Source organism: Brienomyrus brachyistius, chromosome 1, assembly GCF_023856365.1.
Source record: "Brienomyrus brachyistius isolate T26 chromosome 1, BBRACH_0.4, whole genome shotgun sequence".
Taxonomy (NCBI): domain Eukaryota; kingdom Metazoa; phylum Chordata; class Actinopteri; order Osteoglossiformes; family Mormyridae; genus Brienomyrus; species Brienomyrus brachyistius.
In genome coordinates this window covers 9,156,232-9,173,177 of record NC_064533.1, presented here as the reverse complement: position 1 = coordinate 9,173,177, position 16,946 = coordinate 9,156,232, and the positions used below count along the sequence as shown (strand labels likewise).

At 43.2% G+C, this 16,946-nt stretch overlaps 2 protein-coding genes across 2 annotated transcripts in view; both read left to right on the top strand.

Moving 5' to 3' along the window:
* LOC125746886 (mucin-19-like) overlaps positions 1-16,946 on the top strand; it is an 87,586-nt gene that overhangs the window by 25,403 nt on the left and 45,237 nt on the right. The window lies entirely within an intron of this gene.
* LOC125737833 (mucin-2-like) lies at positions 316-16,166 on the top strand. Its single transcript, XM_049006442.1, has 16 exons — positions 316-3,611; positions 4,223-4,318; positions 4,712-4,807; positions 4,954-5,186; positions 7,631-7,817; positions 7,987-8,203; positions 9,796-9,980; positions 10,084-10,153; positions 10,230-10,339; positions 10,592-10,623; positions 12,491-12,650; positions 13,318-13,355; positions 13,526-13,636; positions 13,780-13,819; positions 14,292-14,400; positions 15,706-16,166. Exons 1-16 carry the CDS (start codon positions 1,142-1,144, stop codon positions 15,875-15,877), a joined length of 4,326 nt encoding a protein of 1,441 aa, XP_048862399.1. The 5' UTR covers positions 316-1,141; the 3' UTR covers positions 15,878-16,166.

Here is a 16,946-nt window from a genome sequence, read left to right as displayed (position 1 = left end):
GACTGTGACTATGACTACGACAACTGGGTCAACCACGCATGCCACTGGGACTACTGAAACTAGGCCAACCACACCTGTGACTAAGACAACTGGGCCAACCACACATATCACTGGGACTACTACAACTGGATCAACCACACCTATCACTGAGACTACAACAACAGGGCCAACCACGCATATCACTGGGACTACTACAACTGGATCAACCACACCTTTCACCCAGACTACTACAACTGGGTCAACCACGCCTTTTACTGAGACTACTACAACTGGATCAACCACACCAATCACTGGGACTACTACAAATGGGCCAACCACACCAATCACTGGGACTACTACAACAGGGCCAACCACGCATATCACTGGGACTACTACAACTGGATCAACCACACCTTTCACCCAGACTACTACAACTGGGTCAACCACGCCTTTTACTGAGACTACTACAACTGGATCAACCACACCTATCACTGGGACTACTACAACTGGGCCAACCACACCTATCACTGGGACTACTACAACAGGGCCAACCACGCATATCACTGGGACTACTACAACTGGATCAACCACACCTTTCACCCAGACTACTACAACTGGGTCAACCACGCCTTTTACTGAGACTACTACAACTGGATCAACCACACCTTTCACCGAGACTACTACAACTGGGTCAACCACGCCTTTTACTGAGACTACTACAACTGGGTCAACCACGCCTTTTACTGAGACTACTACAACTGGATCAACCACACCTATCACTGGGACTACTACAACTGGGCCAACCACACCTGTGACTAAGACAACTGGGCCAACCACGCATACCACTGGGACTACTGAAACTAGGCCAACCACACCTGTGACTAAGACAACTGGGCCAACCACGCATATCACTGGGACTACTATAACTGGATCAACCACACCTATCACTGAGACTACTACAACTAGGCCAACCACGCATATCACTGGGACTACTACAACTGGATCAACCACGCCTTTCACCCAGACTACTACAACTGGGTCAACCACACCGTTCACCAAGACTACTACAACTGGGCCAACCACACCTATCACTGGGACTACTACAACTGGGCCAACCACGCATATCACTGGAACTACTACAACTGGTTCAACGACTGTGACTATGACTACGACAACTGGGTCAACCACGCATGCCACTGGGACTACTGAAACTAGGCCAACCACACCTGTGACTAAGACAACTGGGCCAACCACACATATCACTGGGACTACTACAACTGGATCAACCACACCTATCACTGAGACTACAACAACAGGGCCAACCACGCATATCACTGGGACTACTACAACTGGATCAACCACACCTTTCACCCAGACTACTACAACTGGGTCAACCACGCCTTTTACTGAGACTACTACAACTGGATCAACCACACCTATCACTGGGACTACTACAAATGGGCCAACCACACCAATCACTGGGACTACTACAACAGGGCCAACCACGCATATCACTGGGACTACTACAACTGGATCAACCACACCTTTCACCCAGACTACTACAACTGGGTCAACCACGCCTTTTACTGAGACTACTACAACTGGATCAACCACACCTATCACTGGGACTACTACAACTGGGCCAACCACACCTATCACTGGGACTACTACAACAGGGCCAACCACGCATATCACTGGGACTACTACAACTGGATCAACCACACCTTTCACCCAGACTACTACAACTGGGTCAACCACGCCTTTTACTGAGACTACTACAACTGGATCAACCACACCTATCACTGGGACTACTACAACTGGGCCAACCACGCATATCACTGGGACTACTGAAACTAGGCCAACCACACCTGTGACTAAGACAACTGGGCCAACCACGCATACCACTGGGACTTCTGAAACTAGGCCAACCACACCTGTGACTAAGACAACTGGGCCAACCACACATATCACTGGGACTACTACAACTGGATCAACCACACCTATCACTGAGACTACAACAACAGGGCCAACCACGCATATCACTGGGACTACTACAACTGGATCAACCACACCTTTCACCCAGAGTACTACAACTGGGTCAACCACACCTTTTACTGAGACTACTACAACTGGATCAACCACACCTATCACTGGGACTACTACAACTGGGCCAACCACACCAATCACTGGGACTACTACAACAGGGCCAACCACGCATATCACTGGGACTACTACAACTGGATCAACCACACCTTTCACCCAGACTACTACAACTGGGTCAACCACGCCTTTTACTGAGACTACTACAACTGGATCAACCACACCTATCACTGGGACTACTACAACTGGGCCAACCACACCTATCACTGGGACTACTACAACAGGGCCAACCACGCATATCACTGGGACTACTACAACTGGATCAACCACACCTTTCACCCAGACTACTACAACTGGGTCAACCACGCCTTTTACTGAGACTACTACAACTGGATCAACCACACCTATCACTGGGACTACTACAACTGGGCCAACCACACCAATCACTGGGACTACTACAACTGGGCCAACCACGCATATCACTGGAACTACTACAACTGGTTCAACGACTGTGACTAAGACTACGACAACTGGGTCAACCACGCATACCACTGGGACTACTGAAACTAGGCCAACCACACCTGTGACTAAGACAACTGGGCCAACCACACATATCACTGGGACTACTACAACTGGATCAACCACACCTATCACTGGGACTACAACAACAGGGCCAACCACGCATATCACTGGGACTCCTACAACTGGATCAACCACGCCTTTCACCCACACTACTACAACTGGGTCAACCACACCGTTCACCGAGACTACTACAACTGGGCCAACCACACTTATCACTGGGACTACTACAACTGGATCAACCACAGCTGGGACTACGACAACTGGGTCAACCACGCATACCACTGGGACTACTAAAACTAGGCCAACCACACCTGTGACTGAGACAACTGGGTCAACCACGCATATCACTGGGACTACTACAACTGGATCAACCACGCATATCACTGGGACTACTACAACTGGGCCAACCACGCAAATCACTGGGACTACTACAACTGGATCAACCACACCTATCACTGGGACTACTACAACTGGGCCAACCACGCATATCACTGGGACTACTACAACTGGGCCAACCACGCATATCACTGGGACTACTACAACTGGATCAACCACACCTATCACTGAGACTACTACAACTAGGCCAACCACGCATATCACTGGAACTACTACAACTGGGTCAACGACTGTGACTAAGACTACGACAACTGGGTCAACCACACCTACCAATGGGACTACTAAAACTAGGCCAACCACACCTGTGACTAAGACAACTGGGCCAACCACGCATATCACTGGGACTACTAAAACTAGGCCAACCACACCTGTGACTAAGACAACTGGGTCAACCACGCATATCACTGAAAGTACTACAACTGGGTCAACGACTGTGACTAAGACCACGAGAAATAAGTCAACCACGCATATCACTGCGACTACTACAACTGGCTCATCCACAAGTGTGACTAAATCCAGTACAACTCAGTCATCCAGCACTGGATATTCAACAAGTAAGTTTGACATTAATTACAATGGAATCAGCTACTGTATGTACAATTTCAGTATTATCTGCAACAAAATCAAGTAGTCAAAGTGAAACTCAAGTTCAAGTGAGATTATTAGCACAAATTCTAGTGATTCTTGTCTTCACATAGAATAGTTTTCCAAACATTTTGAAAAATTTTCACCCTCTTTCCCTATTCGCAGTTGTTTTTGGTGTCTCAGAAGCTCTTTGCATGATTGCTATATGTGTCACTCTTCCTTGATTGCTCTTATTATTAACTGCCATACATGTTATCACTGTATATACACAGCAGAGTGTGCATGATAACCGATCTGAAAATGAAAAGGTGTTTTTGTTTAACTGATTGCTGCATGTTTTTAGTTTCCCTACCCAACTCCTGCCCAACACCTAAGGTGCCAAAGTGCGTTTGTGGGACGTTAAGGAATGTGTCTCATGGCTCCTGGAATATAATTTGTAGTGTCTTATATTTGGGTATGAATGTGCAAAATAAATCTCGAAGTTCTGTTATTGTTAGAACACAAACTAGAGCTTGTATATTTAGTATGTATAAGTTAGAGGATATCAGGCAATCTTAACCTCCTTGCTCTCTTTATTTAGCATGCTCACCTCTCCTCAAGTGTCCTCAACCACCTCCATGTTCTGGTGGGCACCTTGAATGGTACCATGATGGGTGCTGCAACAAAGCTCACTGTGGTAAGTACTGCTTTCTTTGCTTATCTTTACATTTATGCCTCTATGCAGTATTGAAACCAGCAGGTAATGCACTTCTCTTATCGACTATTACACAAAATGGCTTTTATGTTCTTTCCCTGAAATGTATCTGTGTGTCCTGTGTATGTCTGCCATTTTTCTAACTTCAGCACTAATTTCAGTGCTGTGTGTTTCTACATGCTGTTTTAATTGGAGTTAGTCACAAATGCTCATAAACAGATGGTGATTGTCACCTTCCAAACCATCTCATATAACAGCCATATAAATATAGATGTGTCCATTGGTGTACAGCAGGCAGCTCTTCATAATTCCTTCTATCCTAAGGTCATGCTATGCGTCTGTCCCAATGTCTCACCATGCATCTACTTCCTTTAGTTTGCCCCCCCTGTCCAGAAACTGCGAAACCACAGTGCCCCAGAGGACTGCTAAGGAATATCTCTGATGATTGCTGCAGCAGATGGACTTGTGATTGTAAGTGTCATCTGATCAACATCTTGTCTGCCAGAGGTTTCTCCTTATTTTGATTTATCTCAGCATATTTCCCTCCTTCCTTTGGGAATCGTTTTGTCTCTCTTCATTTGACCCCTAATCGGAATGAGTTTCACTTTCTCTTCCAGGTCAGTGTGATCTCTACGGAGATCCCCATTACATCACCTTCCAAGGCACACCATATGACAGCTACGACAACTGCACTTATATCCTGGTGAAGGAGAAGGTGCCACGATATAATTTCCTCGTTGCTGTGGACAACTACCTACTTAAATATTTCACGGGCTCATTTGTTAAGGGCGTCATAGTGCAATATATGAGTTCCAAAGCCACCCTATATGTAAATGGAAACAAAATCCAGGTAAGCATCTCCAGGAAAAACCTGTTTTCTATGTTTTTCCTAATACCTATCAATAATGTATGTGGATGCACCATACTGTGGAAAAGTCTTAGGCAGTCAAAGAAGATGATTTTTAAATAATCTTCATTTTAGGGTAAAACTATGATATTATCTGTCAAAGTGCTGTATTGTGCACTGCAGGGAAGCGCGGTGCAAAGTGGTTTTGCTCACTTCATACCAGCACATTCCTAATTTTCTTCCCAAGTGCACACCTTTTCAAAATAACAAATGACGTATAGGAGCAGTATATTTTAAATGAGGTGCGACTAGGCGCATTGTTAGCGCATTGTTAGCGCATTGCTATTTCAAAGCAAGGAAACAGAATTGTGCTTTTGACCGATAAAAACCCCATCTAAAGTCAGTGGTGTGTAATTCAGCAATATTTATGTGCTGCGTTTCAGCAATGTGCCAGTGCACCACGCTTGTTTCGGACATGAGTACGCACTTGGACTCGGCATTGGCTTGTCATCTTCGCTGCTTTCCAGTTATTTCCCAAATCTTATGATTGGGACAATGTGACTTGACTCTTATTTGACTATCCCTGCCGGCCCCTGGAGGATGGGCTCCCCCTTTGAGTCTGGTCCCTCCCAAGGTTTCTTCCTTCTTGGGAGTTTTTCCATGCCATTGTCACCTTTGGCTTGCTCACTGGGGGCTTTGGGTGCGGATGCTGTAAAGCGCTTTGAGACAATGTAATGTTGTGATAATGCGCTATACAAAAATAAATTTGTTGTTGTTGTTGTTGAGTGCACTAATGATATATATAAAGTAAAGAATAAATCATACCATTAAAAAAATATTCCAGTTCATTATCAGTAATAAGTACTGATGATAGGGTATTTCACCAATCAACACGCCATTAAACACACCAGGCTGAACAGCGAGCTTCTGTTTTTCCTATCTTCTGACATCATTATACCACTTTCAGCACTGAGTGGATGATTTGGTGATGCGACCTGATCCCATGCCTGCTTCTCCTCGAAACAGTTAGGTGGAACAATCTCTAATAGCCTAATTAAAGATTTTTGGCATACATCTTTAGGGTCCAAAGCACATAGTGCATTGCACACTATTGTTTTTGTCAGTTTAAATTGTATTTACAAGCGTTACATTTTTTTCACAGACACTATTTTTAATTATCAAGGTAAAAATAGCTCTTGTCAGAATCTGTATCAGTATCAGCAGATGTGTATCGGAATAGGATCAGAGCTCAAAACAGGTGAATCAGCCCATCCCTATACAGCTATACACTATGCAGCTTCAAAAATATTGGAGAGACATATTTTCTTTCATTTCCATTTTTTATCCTAGTTTTATCCTGCTGACAGAAAGCTATACTGAATGCCAGGTTGCTTCTAAGTCCAAAATCTCTAAGACAGCAGGACACAAGAACAAGGTGAAGCAGGAGACAATGGGAACAACCAGCCAGGTGGAGGGCAGAAGTGACTTTCTAATGTCAGCGATGACTGTCAACTTATCCGGCAGTGCCTCATGAATCAGGGGATGACCTCAATTGACCTTCAGGACAGTTTGTAACAGGCTCCTAGAAGCAGGATTTAAGTCCCATAAAGAAAGGAAGCCCTACATGAAAGAGAAGCAGAGAAAATCCAGGCTAGTGGCTGCAAAAAAATGTATATTATACACAAGCACATACCCATAAATATGAGACAGTGTGAATATGGCACCAGTTCCTATATGATCAGTATGCACTGGACAGATTTCGGTGCCACTTAAATACCTAGTGCTAGGGGCACCTGAAGCATCACTGAAGCTCTTGTGCCGTTGGTAGTTAACATAACACTTGTTCTGAAGTCAGTAGACACTTACTGTTAGCCTATGGCGTTTAATTAGTCTGAAAACCCTGGACCATGCATATGCTCGCGCTTGCTGGGCCCTCTCTGCATGCATGCATCTGCATCTTGCCCCACGGGCTGAGTTATATTTAAATATATATATATATAAGTGTCAAATTGACATATTGCATTCAATTTGTAATTAAAATTTCCTTAGAAACAAAATAACCGTTTTTTTAATGTTCTGACCTTCGTTTTAGCTTTATTTTCTGTTAAGCAACATTTAGGCCGCGGCTCTGTTTTAGCAGTATTGTTGTTTTAAAAGTATTGTTTTAGCAGTATTGTTGTTTTAAAAGTATTGTTTTAGCAGTAGCATCGGAAAAAACCCACATGATAACTAACCCTGCTAACGTGAGACATGAGTGAAACTGAAAGTTTTGCATGATCTCTTTGTTCCAGAGCTCTATATACCCAGATAAATATCTTCAAACATTTTCTTTGACTGCCTAAGACTTTCGCACAGTGCTGTATGCACGTTTCGACTGCCCCCATAGTTGTTATACATTCACCTATTATGCAAACTGAATACTTACCTGATTTGTACTCCATTTCCAGTGCAAACTCAACAACCAGACAATAGTGCCACCTTACAATAATCAGGGGATGAGGTTTGAGAAAACTAGTTACAAGGTTATTCTGTATATTGATCAAATTCGCTCCAGCGTCTCCATCTCAGTAAACAGTGACTTAACTGTTACCTTGGCAATGGAAAACTTTGAGCATAATACTGAAGGACAGTGTGGTACGTATTTCATTTCTGTAGTATTGTTATGTATGTGTACAACTCTTTGATTGCACTGTATATGTGTGGGTGTGTGATGGTGAATCTGCTCCAGCACCTTTTTATACATCACAGCTTTCAGCCCGTACTGTCCAGGCGTGTGCTGAGCCTCATTAACTGTGTCATGCAGGTGTTTGTGCTGGAGCGTCTTGTGTGCGCAGCAATGGAGTGGTCGAGAGCGACTCATGCTGTGGACCGACGTCTTCATCGTGGGTGTATAACGATCCAGCGAAGCCTTACTGTAAACCCAAAGATCTTCCTTGTTTTCCTACTACTACTCCTCCTACTCAACCCATCTGTTCACCTGACCCTCGGGGTTCAGACCTCTGTAATATCATTGATGGCAGGTAAGCTCCACTTGCTCTTAAAGCTTGTTATGTGTTTATACCGTAATCGATTGTACTGTACTTCAGGCAATAAGGAGACTTACAAAGTAAATATTAAGTCATGAGAATATTTCTAGTTCTTTTGATATTATGGCATAAAAACATTTTACTTGCATACAGGGTAATAGAAATAGGTCAACTTAATTTTATGGATTTGAACCAGATTTGGTAGCTTGACGATTGGTCTGCAGAAGCCCCTGCCTTCAACTAACATCTGATCTACGCTGCACCTAACCCCTACAGCCCTCCCTGCAGGTGGTGAGCCCACAGGAGGGCAGAGAAATGTAACTCTTTCAGGTTCTGCCCAGCTGGGCCCCATGGCTCGAGACTTGGCCACCAGGCGCTCGCCTATGAGCTCCCCCCCCCCCCCAAGCTTGACTCCAGAGTTTATGGGAGTTTGCCCAACCAGTCTACATGTGTTTTGTGGACTAGGACCTCGGGGGGTCCTGTGGGGGGTGCTTCAGAAGTATGGGGTCTTTTTTTACAGGCCATAAGGTCCCTGTATAACCGGAGTGAGATTTTGGTTTCCATTGCTAGCAGTAAGTCAGACCTGTTTCCGGTGGGTGTTGGACTCCGCCAGGGCTGCCCCTTGTCACCAATTCTGTTCATAACTTTTATGGGCAGAATTTTTAGCCATAGCTGAGTGGAGGGGATGCAATTCAGTGACCTCAGGGTTGCGTCTTTGCTTTTTGCCGATGGTCCTGTTGGCTTCTTCAGGCTGTGACCTGCAGCATGTTCTGGGCCGGTTTGTAGTTGAGGGTGAGCTGGCCAGGATTAGGGCTGGACATCATTCAAAATTTTCAATACCAGTACCAGAACCACACCTTGATTTCGATACTGGTGTTTGAACAATACTTTATTCGATCCCAATATTTTTCTAAATCGATTTCAACAACAAGAATATATTAAACATTACAGCACTAATCTTTCATTTGAACAAGTCGTTTTTTTAGTTATTGGTTACTGGAGGGATCAATCGCGATCATAACGGGACACAGCATGCTATTTATATTTCACCAGGGCTCTCAAGTTTCATCAGTATGTAGTGAGATTACATCTGACAGAGGCGCATCGTGTGCCTCACGGTCAATGCGTGACACTTTGCAGTCCTGCCTACTGCCTCCATCGGATCCTGCTCTGCCACTTCCACCTTCTCTACACTCCGCATGTGTGCGCATTCATGTAGTAAGGCGCGTGCAGTGGTAGCCCATGCAACATGACGCACTGGAGAGATTATGTCTCTCGACTGGCTTGTGTATCCCCCCGGAGGAGCCGCAGGAGGTGGCTGGGGACAGGGAGGCCTGGGCATCCATGCTTAGACTGTTGCCCCTGCAACCTGGCTCCAGATAAGTGGCAAAAAAAGGACGATATACGATTAAGAAAGCTGGGTCAGCCAGTCCCTGGAGCATGTGAGAGTTAGAGGCTTTGCTCATGTGCCCAATGGTAGCATCACCCGGGATTTGAACCCACAACCTTCTGATCATGGGTGCCGTAACCTGCAGAGCCAATCCTTCTGTGCCGTGTATGACATCACTCTGCTGTCACTGTTTCAGCGCCTTTGCGGACTGCAGAAAAATAGTGGACCTGTCATACATTAAACGGAGCTGTATAGCAGATTTGTGCATGATGAAGAACCAAAGCCATGAATATCTCTGCTCAACGCTGAGCAAAGCGGCCGAGGAATGCAACACACACCACGTCTGTGTGGAATGGAGACACCTGACCAACGGAGTTTGTGGTAATGTGCAGTGAAAAGGCTACAGCGGCCTCAGATTGACCAGGGCCACCCAACTTGGTCAGACACAATGAATTTACAACATTCCCCTACTTTTCACCTTCAGATTTCTCTTGTAAGCCTGGGCTGGTTTTTCAAGAATGTCGTGACCATGCTGATGACTACTGTGAAGCAGGGTGAGTGTGTGGCAGCTCTCTTTGATGGAAAAAGATACAATAGGGAGATTCTTCTCACTGCCAGTGTCCTTCTCAGGCAACGTGTACCAGGAAGCCGCTTTGACCTTGACCAAGCTGGGTGCTACTGTCCTGAAGGAATGGTCCTGTCAGAAAAATACAAAGATATATGTGTGACGAATTGTACAAGTAAGCTGTGTGTCTTCCTGCCTCAACATTGTGATCTATTTCCATTTCAGATGTGTTTAATTTGTTTGGAATTGACTCTTCACTGTAAATGGGTTTAATATTTCTGAGTCCTCTTGAAGATGATGTCAAAGTATCTGAGAACCTATTAACCAGGCAAAAAATGTTATGCACTCTAAATAGGGCCCATGGACTATGTGTCAGTCTCATGCCTTATCTGTTTAACTCATCTTGACTTGTTCATTCTGTCCTCAGGCTGCAAGGGTCCGGTTGGAGAACCTAAGCAGGTATGATTTGCTCTTTCTGATTCATACTATACAAGCTAAGATGAATATCACTGAAGTGCCGACTGAGCCAATAATGCCTTTTTCCATACAATAATGTAATAATGAGGTTAATAGGCTCATTGATTAGCCAAATCAGTAATACTATACTTTGATATTACATTGCACTGATTTGCAGTAATATTTCGGGAGTGAATCAAAAATCAGGAAGACCCTGACCACCCAAATCAATATTATATTGATATGTGTTTATGGATTCTGTCACGATCGCTGGTGAGCAGGTAATGCGCACGGGCATGCAGACGAGCAGGAAGCAGGCGAAGTACGGGGGAAACTGGGGATTTATTAAAAGATCAGGACAGCGCACTAGCACGGACATCAACCAACATCAATGACGAACAACAAGATAGGGCAAGACGTGGACTAAATAGACAAGACATAGCAAAATAACAGGGTGCAGCTGTGTACGATCGGGGAAGCACACGTGGATAATCAGGGGGGCGTGGTACACACGAGGATTGTACGAGCCGGGCGTGACAGATTCGACATGCATTGCAATTTTTAAATAGATCTTGCTGAAGACAATTTCACGCTGTATTGGTACACGCATTCATTGTGTGCCTTTCAGTTACAGTATTTCCAGTTTGGACCTTACAATGAAATGATTTAATACATTTCTTGACAAGTAGATATTCAACATGGATTATAGTAATTGTGACTTTGAGTTGGTTAGAGGCGGTGCTTGAGAGCTCAGAGACCCTCCCACATCACTTACTTTAAATGACTAATTTGGGAACTTTTTGGTTTCCCAATAAATTACGCCAGCAGCAGTGAGAAGGACCAGTTGATAAGACTAAGAACGGTTATTCGGCTCTGTTACACCACACTCGGATATTTATCTAGAAACGCATCTAAAATGCTAACTGAGGCTGTTGTCTGTGGTTGTAACGTGAGAGGGAGGATGTCTGCTAGGCGCTCTGTTTGGTCTGACACCAAGTTCAGATTTACTCACGGAGGAATTTGTAACGTTAATCAACACAGCAGAAAAACGTGACAGACAGCAGAGGATGCCTGTTGTTTCTTTCACAGGTTTTACAGTTTACTGCGGGTAAAATATATATTTTGTACTTCAGTTATGTTTCTAAATACTGATGTTTTATTTAAAATAATATATAAAAAAATACATTCAAAACTTAAATTTGATAATCTTTGGTAAACTAAATCCATGCACACGGACTTGTACATACTTTTCTACTAAATGTTTAAAGGTTAAAGTGGTTGCAACACAGGACGTCTTACAACTAGTGATATAGAGATAAAAATCTGCAAATAAAAAAGAAAAGTTTGTTCCTTAATTTAATTTCCAAAAGTTGGCAACCCTAAGTAATATCTAAGTAATATCTTATCTTTCTAAAGGTCAGTAATATAGAACTGTGTTGTAAAAGCACTATAGTTTTTTTAACAGAGGATGAACCTACATAATTGTTATGATTACAGCAATGGTCTTGAAAATGGTCTCACATTGGTTTTGTCTTGGTCTTGGACTTGGTCTCCTCTCCCTTCAGTCTTGTCTTGACTTGGTCTCTCTGCCTCAAAGTCTTGGTCTTGTCTTGGTCTTGGTATGCCCTGGTCTTGGTCTTGACTTGGTCTTGGTATGCCCTGGTCTTGGTCTTGACTTGGTCTCAGGTTAGGTGGTCTTGACCCCAACACTAGTTGTTTATTCCGTCAGTCATTGGCTTCTTAAATTCTTCAAAATAAGTATTCTTATTGGCTTTGTGATTTTTATTGACTGTTGTTTTCACTCGTTGTGCTGTCTGTGATTGTGTTACACATAAGCTGAGGAATTTACTGATGAATCGTCTCCCCGCAGCCTGGTGACACCTGGGAGTCGGCGTGCCACAGCTGCACCTGTAGTAAAATCACCAATACCGAGGAGTGTGTGCCCCTGCCCCCTCCTACCCCTGTCATCTGCAGAGACAACCAGATAGCCATCACCATTAACCAGGGATGCTGGAATACAACCAAATGTGGTAATGTATCTACAAAAAAGTGACTCTTTAAAGGGGCCCTGTCATGCTTTTCTGGTGTTTCCCAAAGTACATGCCAAAGGGAGTAACTCTCACCCTAGAAACCACTCTTCCCTAATCTGCCTAAAACGCCTCATTGGAATTGCAGCCCTTACATCCGTGACATGGTGAGGTCACCTGCAAAGATCTGTCTGCAGACTACAAGATGGGTGGGACATGTAGAGCAAGCTGACCAATCAGAACACACATGGCCCATTGGAGGTGGGGCTTAAAGCTCTAACAGGGCATTTCAGACAGAGTTATGGACAGAGTGAATAGAGATGTACAGTATGAGGAAAATAATGTGTTTTTGGCACATTGACGCATATAAATCTATTCTAGTACATTCCAGAAATTATGAGCAGTGAAAATGGGCATAATAGGACCGCTTTCATAACACGGCATGTTGGGGCCAAATTGAATGATATTAGTATTCATTTGAAATATTATTGCACAAATTCTTGTCAAATTATATATAGGATTTATCTGTCAAGCGACCCAAACCCATGCAAATATCTACCGTACATGTAGTGATGTATATCAGTGACTGCACCTACGGTTCTGCCTGTAGGGAAGTAGGGTCATGGGCAAAAGGAAGTGAAGTAGTAATATTTCTTGTTTTATTCCACAGTTTCCAGGACCTGTCGGCAAAATGGAACAGAGTATCAGGTATTTAGAAAATCATTTATGAAGGTAGCCAGAGACTGTACTGGAGAGAGTAAACATGTCAGTAATTATGATAGATATGGGTTCAGGAGAGATTATAACCAGAAATATTGGCTTTTTACATGGCATTCCTACATCCGGTATGTGACCCAGTCTCTGTCTCGCTGGTGCAGGTCGGTCAGAGTTGGAAGGACCCTTATAAGCCATGTGTTACTTACGTCTGTGAGAAGGAAGGAATAAATACCAAAACAATGGTTTGTCCAGCAGCTGTGACCTGTGCAGAGGTAACTGTCCACTGCATTTGCTCATAACATGCCCTGTTCCCTGTAGCAGCTCATACGACGCTTATCATACTTTCACCGTGAGAAGCGTCCACCTTATTGTTCTCTTCTGCACTCGTAATTCTTTCTGTTGTGTTTGTTTTCAGGAGTTCAGGATTTGGGATGCACAGCACTGCTGCTACAATTGTAAGAGGAATCTTTAGAATCTGATGGGCATTTAGTTTTACTGAGTAAGACAGGAAACAGGTTAACTAGTGGTACATTTGACGGCAGAAATTCCATCAACTTTTCAGTTATTTCAGGGTTGACTGGTGGCTTTTTATCGTATAGTTTGAGTCAGCCAAGGCTAAATATACGTCAGGAAATTCATAAACTTCATGTCAAGTAATTGGTAAATTTTGTAGTCGCTGCAAGAGTTAATCAAGATCTCAAACTTTTATATATTTATGCAAGATTATTCCGTAGGTGTGTCCTTTTGCACAAAAAATTCATATGATGAAACACATCATGGTGTGTCCCCACTGAAGTCTTGTAGGAAACACAGCTTCACAGTCTGGTGATGGAATGTCAATTTTTTTATGAGTTGCGGCGGCCTCTAGTGGTGATATAGTTGAGTTTCAGAATATAATATGCTGATCATGTACTTTGTTTATTGCAGGCAGTAACGTGTGCTCTGTGACGACGTCAAACGCTGTGCTATCCGATGGAGGCTGCACCAAAACACTACAGCTCCCCGCATGCCAGGGCCAGTGTCAGTCATCTTCAATGTAAGTCTGAGTCTAATTTAGCGTGTCTTCACAGTATTAACTGTAAATTGTACATGGTCCAAATCCAGCCTGGTCTATTAATCTGATTAGAGATGTACAGAGAGGTGGGTAGCTTGATAATCCTGTAACTGTATCAGTGATATAAAACTGCTTTTAAATGTTTTGCTTTCTGTTAGCTTAGTTTTACTTTATATCTTTATTGATTGTACTATTAGGACCAAACCAGATCCTTGAGATGTTATATGGCAGCATATATTTAATTAACTAATTTATTTGCCATTTTAGACCAGTATCCAAATCCTACATTAAAACCGTCATTTACAAACACAAATATGCTGATTTCTACTAGGCCTGTGGCTTCTGATCGTCTGCTAACCCATGGCTTTGCCAACCCACCCATCAACAACTTTTAGTCGCCTAGGGGGTGGGCAGTGTATCAAATTTTCACAGTATATTGATATATTTTCAATGAGATATAGGATATTATAATTTATATCCATTTTCTTTTTACTACATGTTATGATGTTGCTGCCATATGACACCCTTCTGTGCACAGATTAGATAAATAAATAGATAAATAAATAGATATTAGATAAATAGATGTGTATCTGTACCATGCAGACGATCGTGCACTTCTGTTCAGAACAGCAGTGTTATGCTTCTTATTTACTCGTGTTAGCACAAGGTGGTGATTAGTGTATGCATTTTAACCTGGACTCATTTCACATTAAAGACAGAAACTTAAAATTTCCTGCACTGTTATATGCCAGCACTAAGGAGACATACAAGTCCATCGCTCTGTCACTCCTGGGCAGTCCTGATCACAGTATAGTAGCCTACATCCCACCCACACCTACAAACCACTCACATTTCACATTGTGAGCAATACTGCCCACCTGCACCAGGGGGCGCTCTCTTGAAGCACCTTTACCTACTGGGTCTTTCCAACATGCTGTGCTAAGAAACACTACTGAGGGATCCTTCCCTTCCTGCTGCCATCATACACTACAGCGCCTCCTCCTGGCGTTACACCCCCACCCCCATAATTCATGCCGGGACAAAATCTCATGGCCGAGATAGTAAAAGTCTGGTGCTTTTTAATTGGAGGTAGACCACCATGCATTTATATTTATTCACAACACTATATTCTGTTTTTTTTTTTACTTTTAAAACTTGCTTACACGATGATTTATTGTCTTTGGAGTTTGTCTTTGATTAGCATTTTATGTACCTGGTTGCTGTATGCAGGAGAATTTTTCCCAGGAACAAATGAAGTTCATCTTATCTTATGTGATCTTGTTTCAGGTGGTCATATTCAAAGGGTGTTTTCCAAATGGGTGGGACCTGCGGCTGCTGCCAGGAGCAGAGCTCTGAAATGCGACAAGTACAGCTGACCTGCAGTGGCAACACAACACAGACCTACAGATACAGGCACATCACGGCCTGCGAGTGCAAACTCTGCAAGGGGGAGAACTGAAGCCGTCGGGTTCAGCAATGACCCGGGTGAACGGCCCAGCGCTCTTTCAAACACCTTTGGTCACCATGGAAATCTGTCTTCTTAACCTTCTCAAATGTCACATTGTTCATAAACAAGACATTATCCCCAAAATAATCATAATTTAGTTATATCAGCTATATCTAATACAGGAAATCAGTTTTGCATAATTAAGTCATTAAATAAATTAACATATTGGTGTATTGGTGATGGAACAGTAATATCATGCTGTGTCTTTTGAAATTTGAAATAAACCATCTTTGCATCTGTTTTCCTGTTTGTCGGTATTGATGTTCCCCAGTACGTGGAGAACTAGACCCTCCATGCCAGTGTCTCTTTGGCCTCTATTCAGATTTATTGCCATGGTCAAGGATCTCGGGGCGGGCGTCACGTCTCCAAACCGCTGAGTAGGCAGCACACGGGGCAGTCAGGATCACGTCTGATCTTTAATCTCACAAGGCGGATGCTGCGCTTTTAGCAGGTCAGTGGAAAAAAAAAGGTATTTACAGGAAGACGAAGCATCAAACTAGTTTACAACACGAGTAAACAAAACAATCACCTGATGAAAAGCAACTTCTCCATACTGTGAGGTACTGAGATAAATGTAACCTGCTGTATTAATTGAGCCCCGTATAAATATACGAGTTTTCCTCACTATCACAGCGGCAGGGCATAGTGCAGGCAGAAATGAGGGCCGATTAACTGGTGGCTCTGAGACAACAAGGGTTTATTGAATACAACAAGAAAAACACAATAGGGAAACAAAACAAAACAAAAATAAATAACAAGGGGTCAGAAAACAAACAAATAAGGGATAAACTAAAAAAAAAACCCACAATTAAAAACACAATTAAGCAAAACAGTGAACAAGACTGGGCAATTGAGCAGGATAACAAACATGCAGTAACGTTCATAATGACTCATTGAGGAACTTCATAGTTATTTCATAGCACTCAAATACATAGGAACACCAGGGCAAATAAGGAACAGGTGCGAAGTATAATCAAATTAACAAATAAAAAAGGACACGGGACAACAAGGAACAGGTGGG

What these genes read in the sequence shown, in the direction of transcription:
- LOC125737833 (XM_049006442.1), top strand. Translation starts at nt 1,142, where the DNA reads ATGACTACGACAACTGGGTCAACCACGCATGCCACTGGGACTACTGAA. An exon ending in TGTAATATCATTGATGGCAG is followed by an intron (nt 8,204 to 9,795) that starts GTAAGCTCCACT and finishes TCACTGTTTCAG; the next exon opens with CGCCTTTGCGGACTGCAGAA. An exon ending in AAAATGGAACAGAGTATCAG is followed by an intron (nt 13,356 to 13,525) that starts GTATTTAGAAAA and finishes TCGCTGGTGCAG; the next exon opens with GTCGGTCAGAGTTGGAAGGA.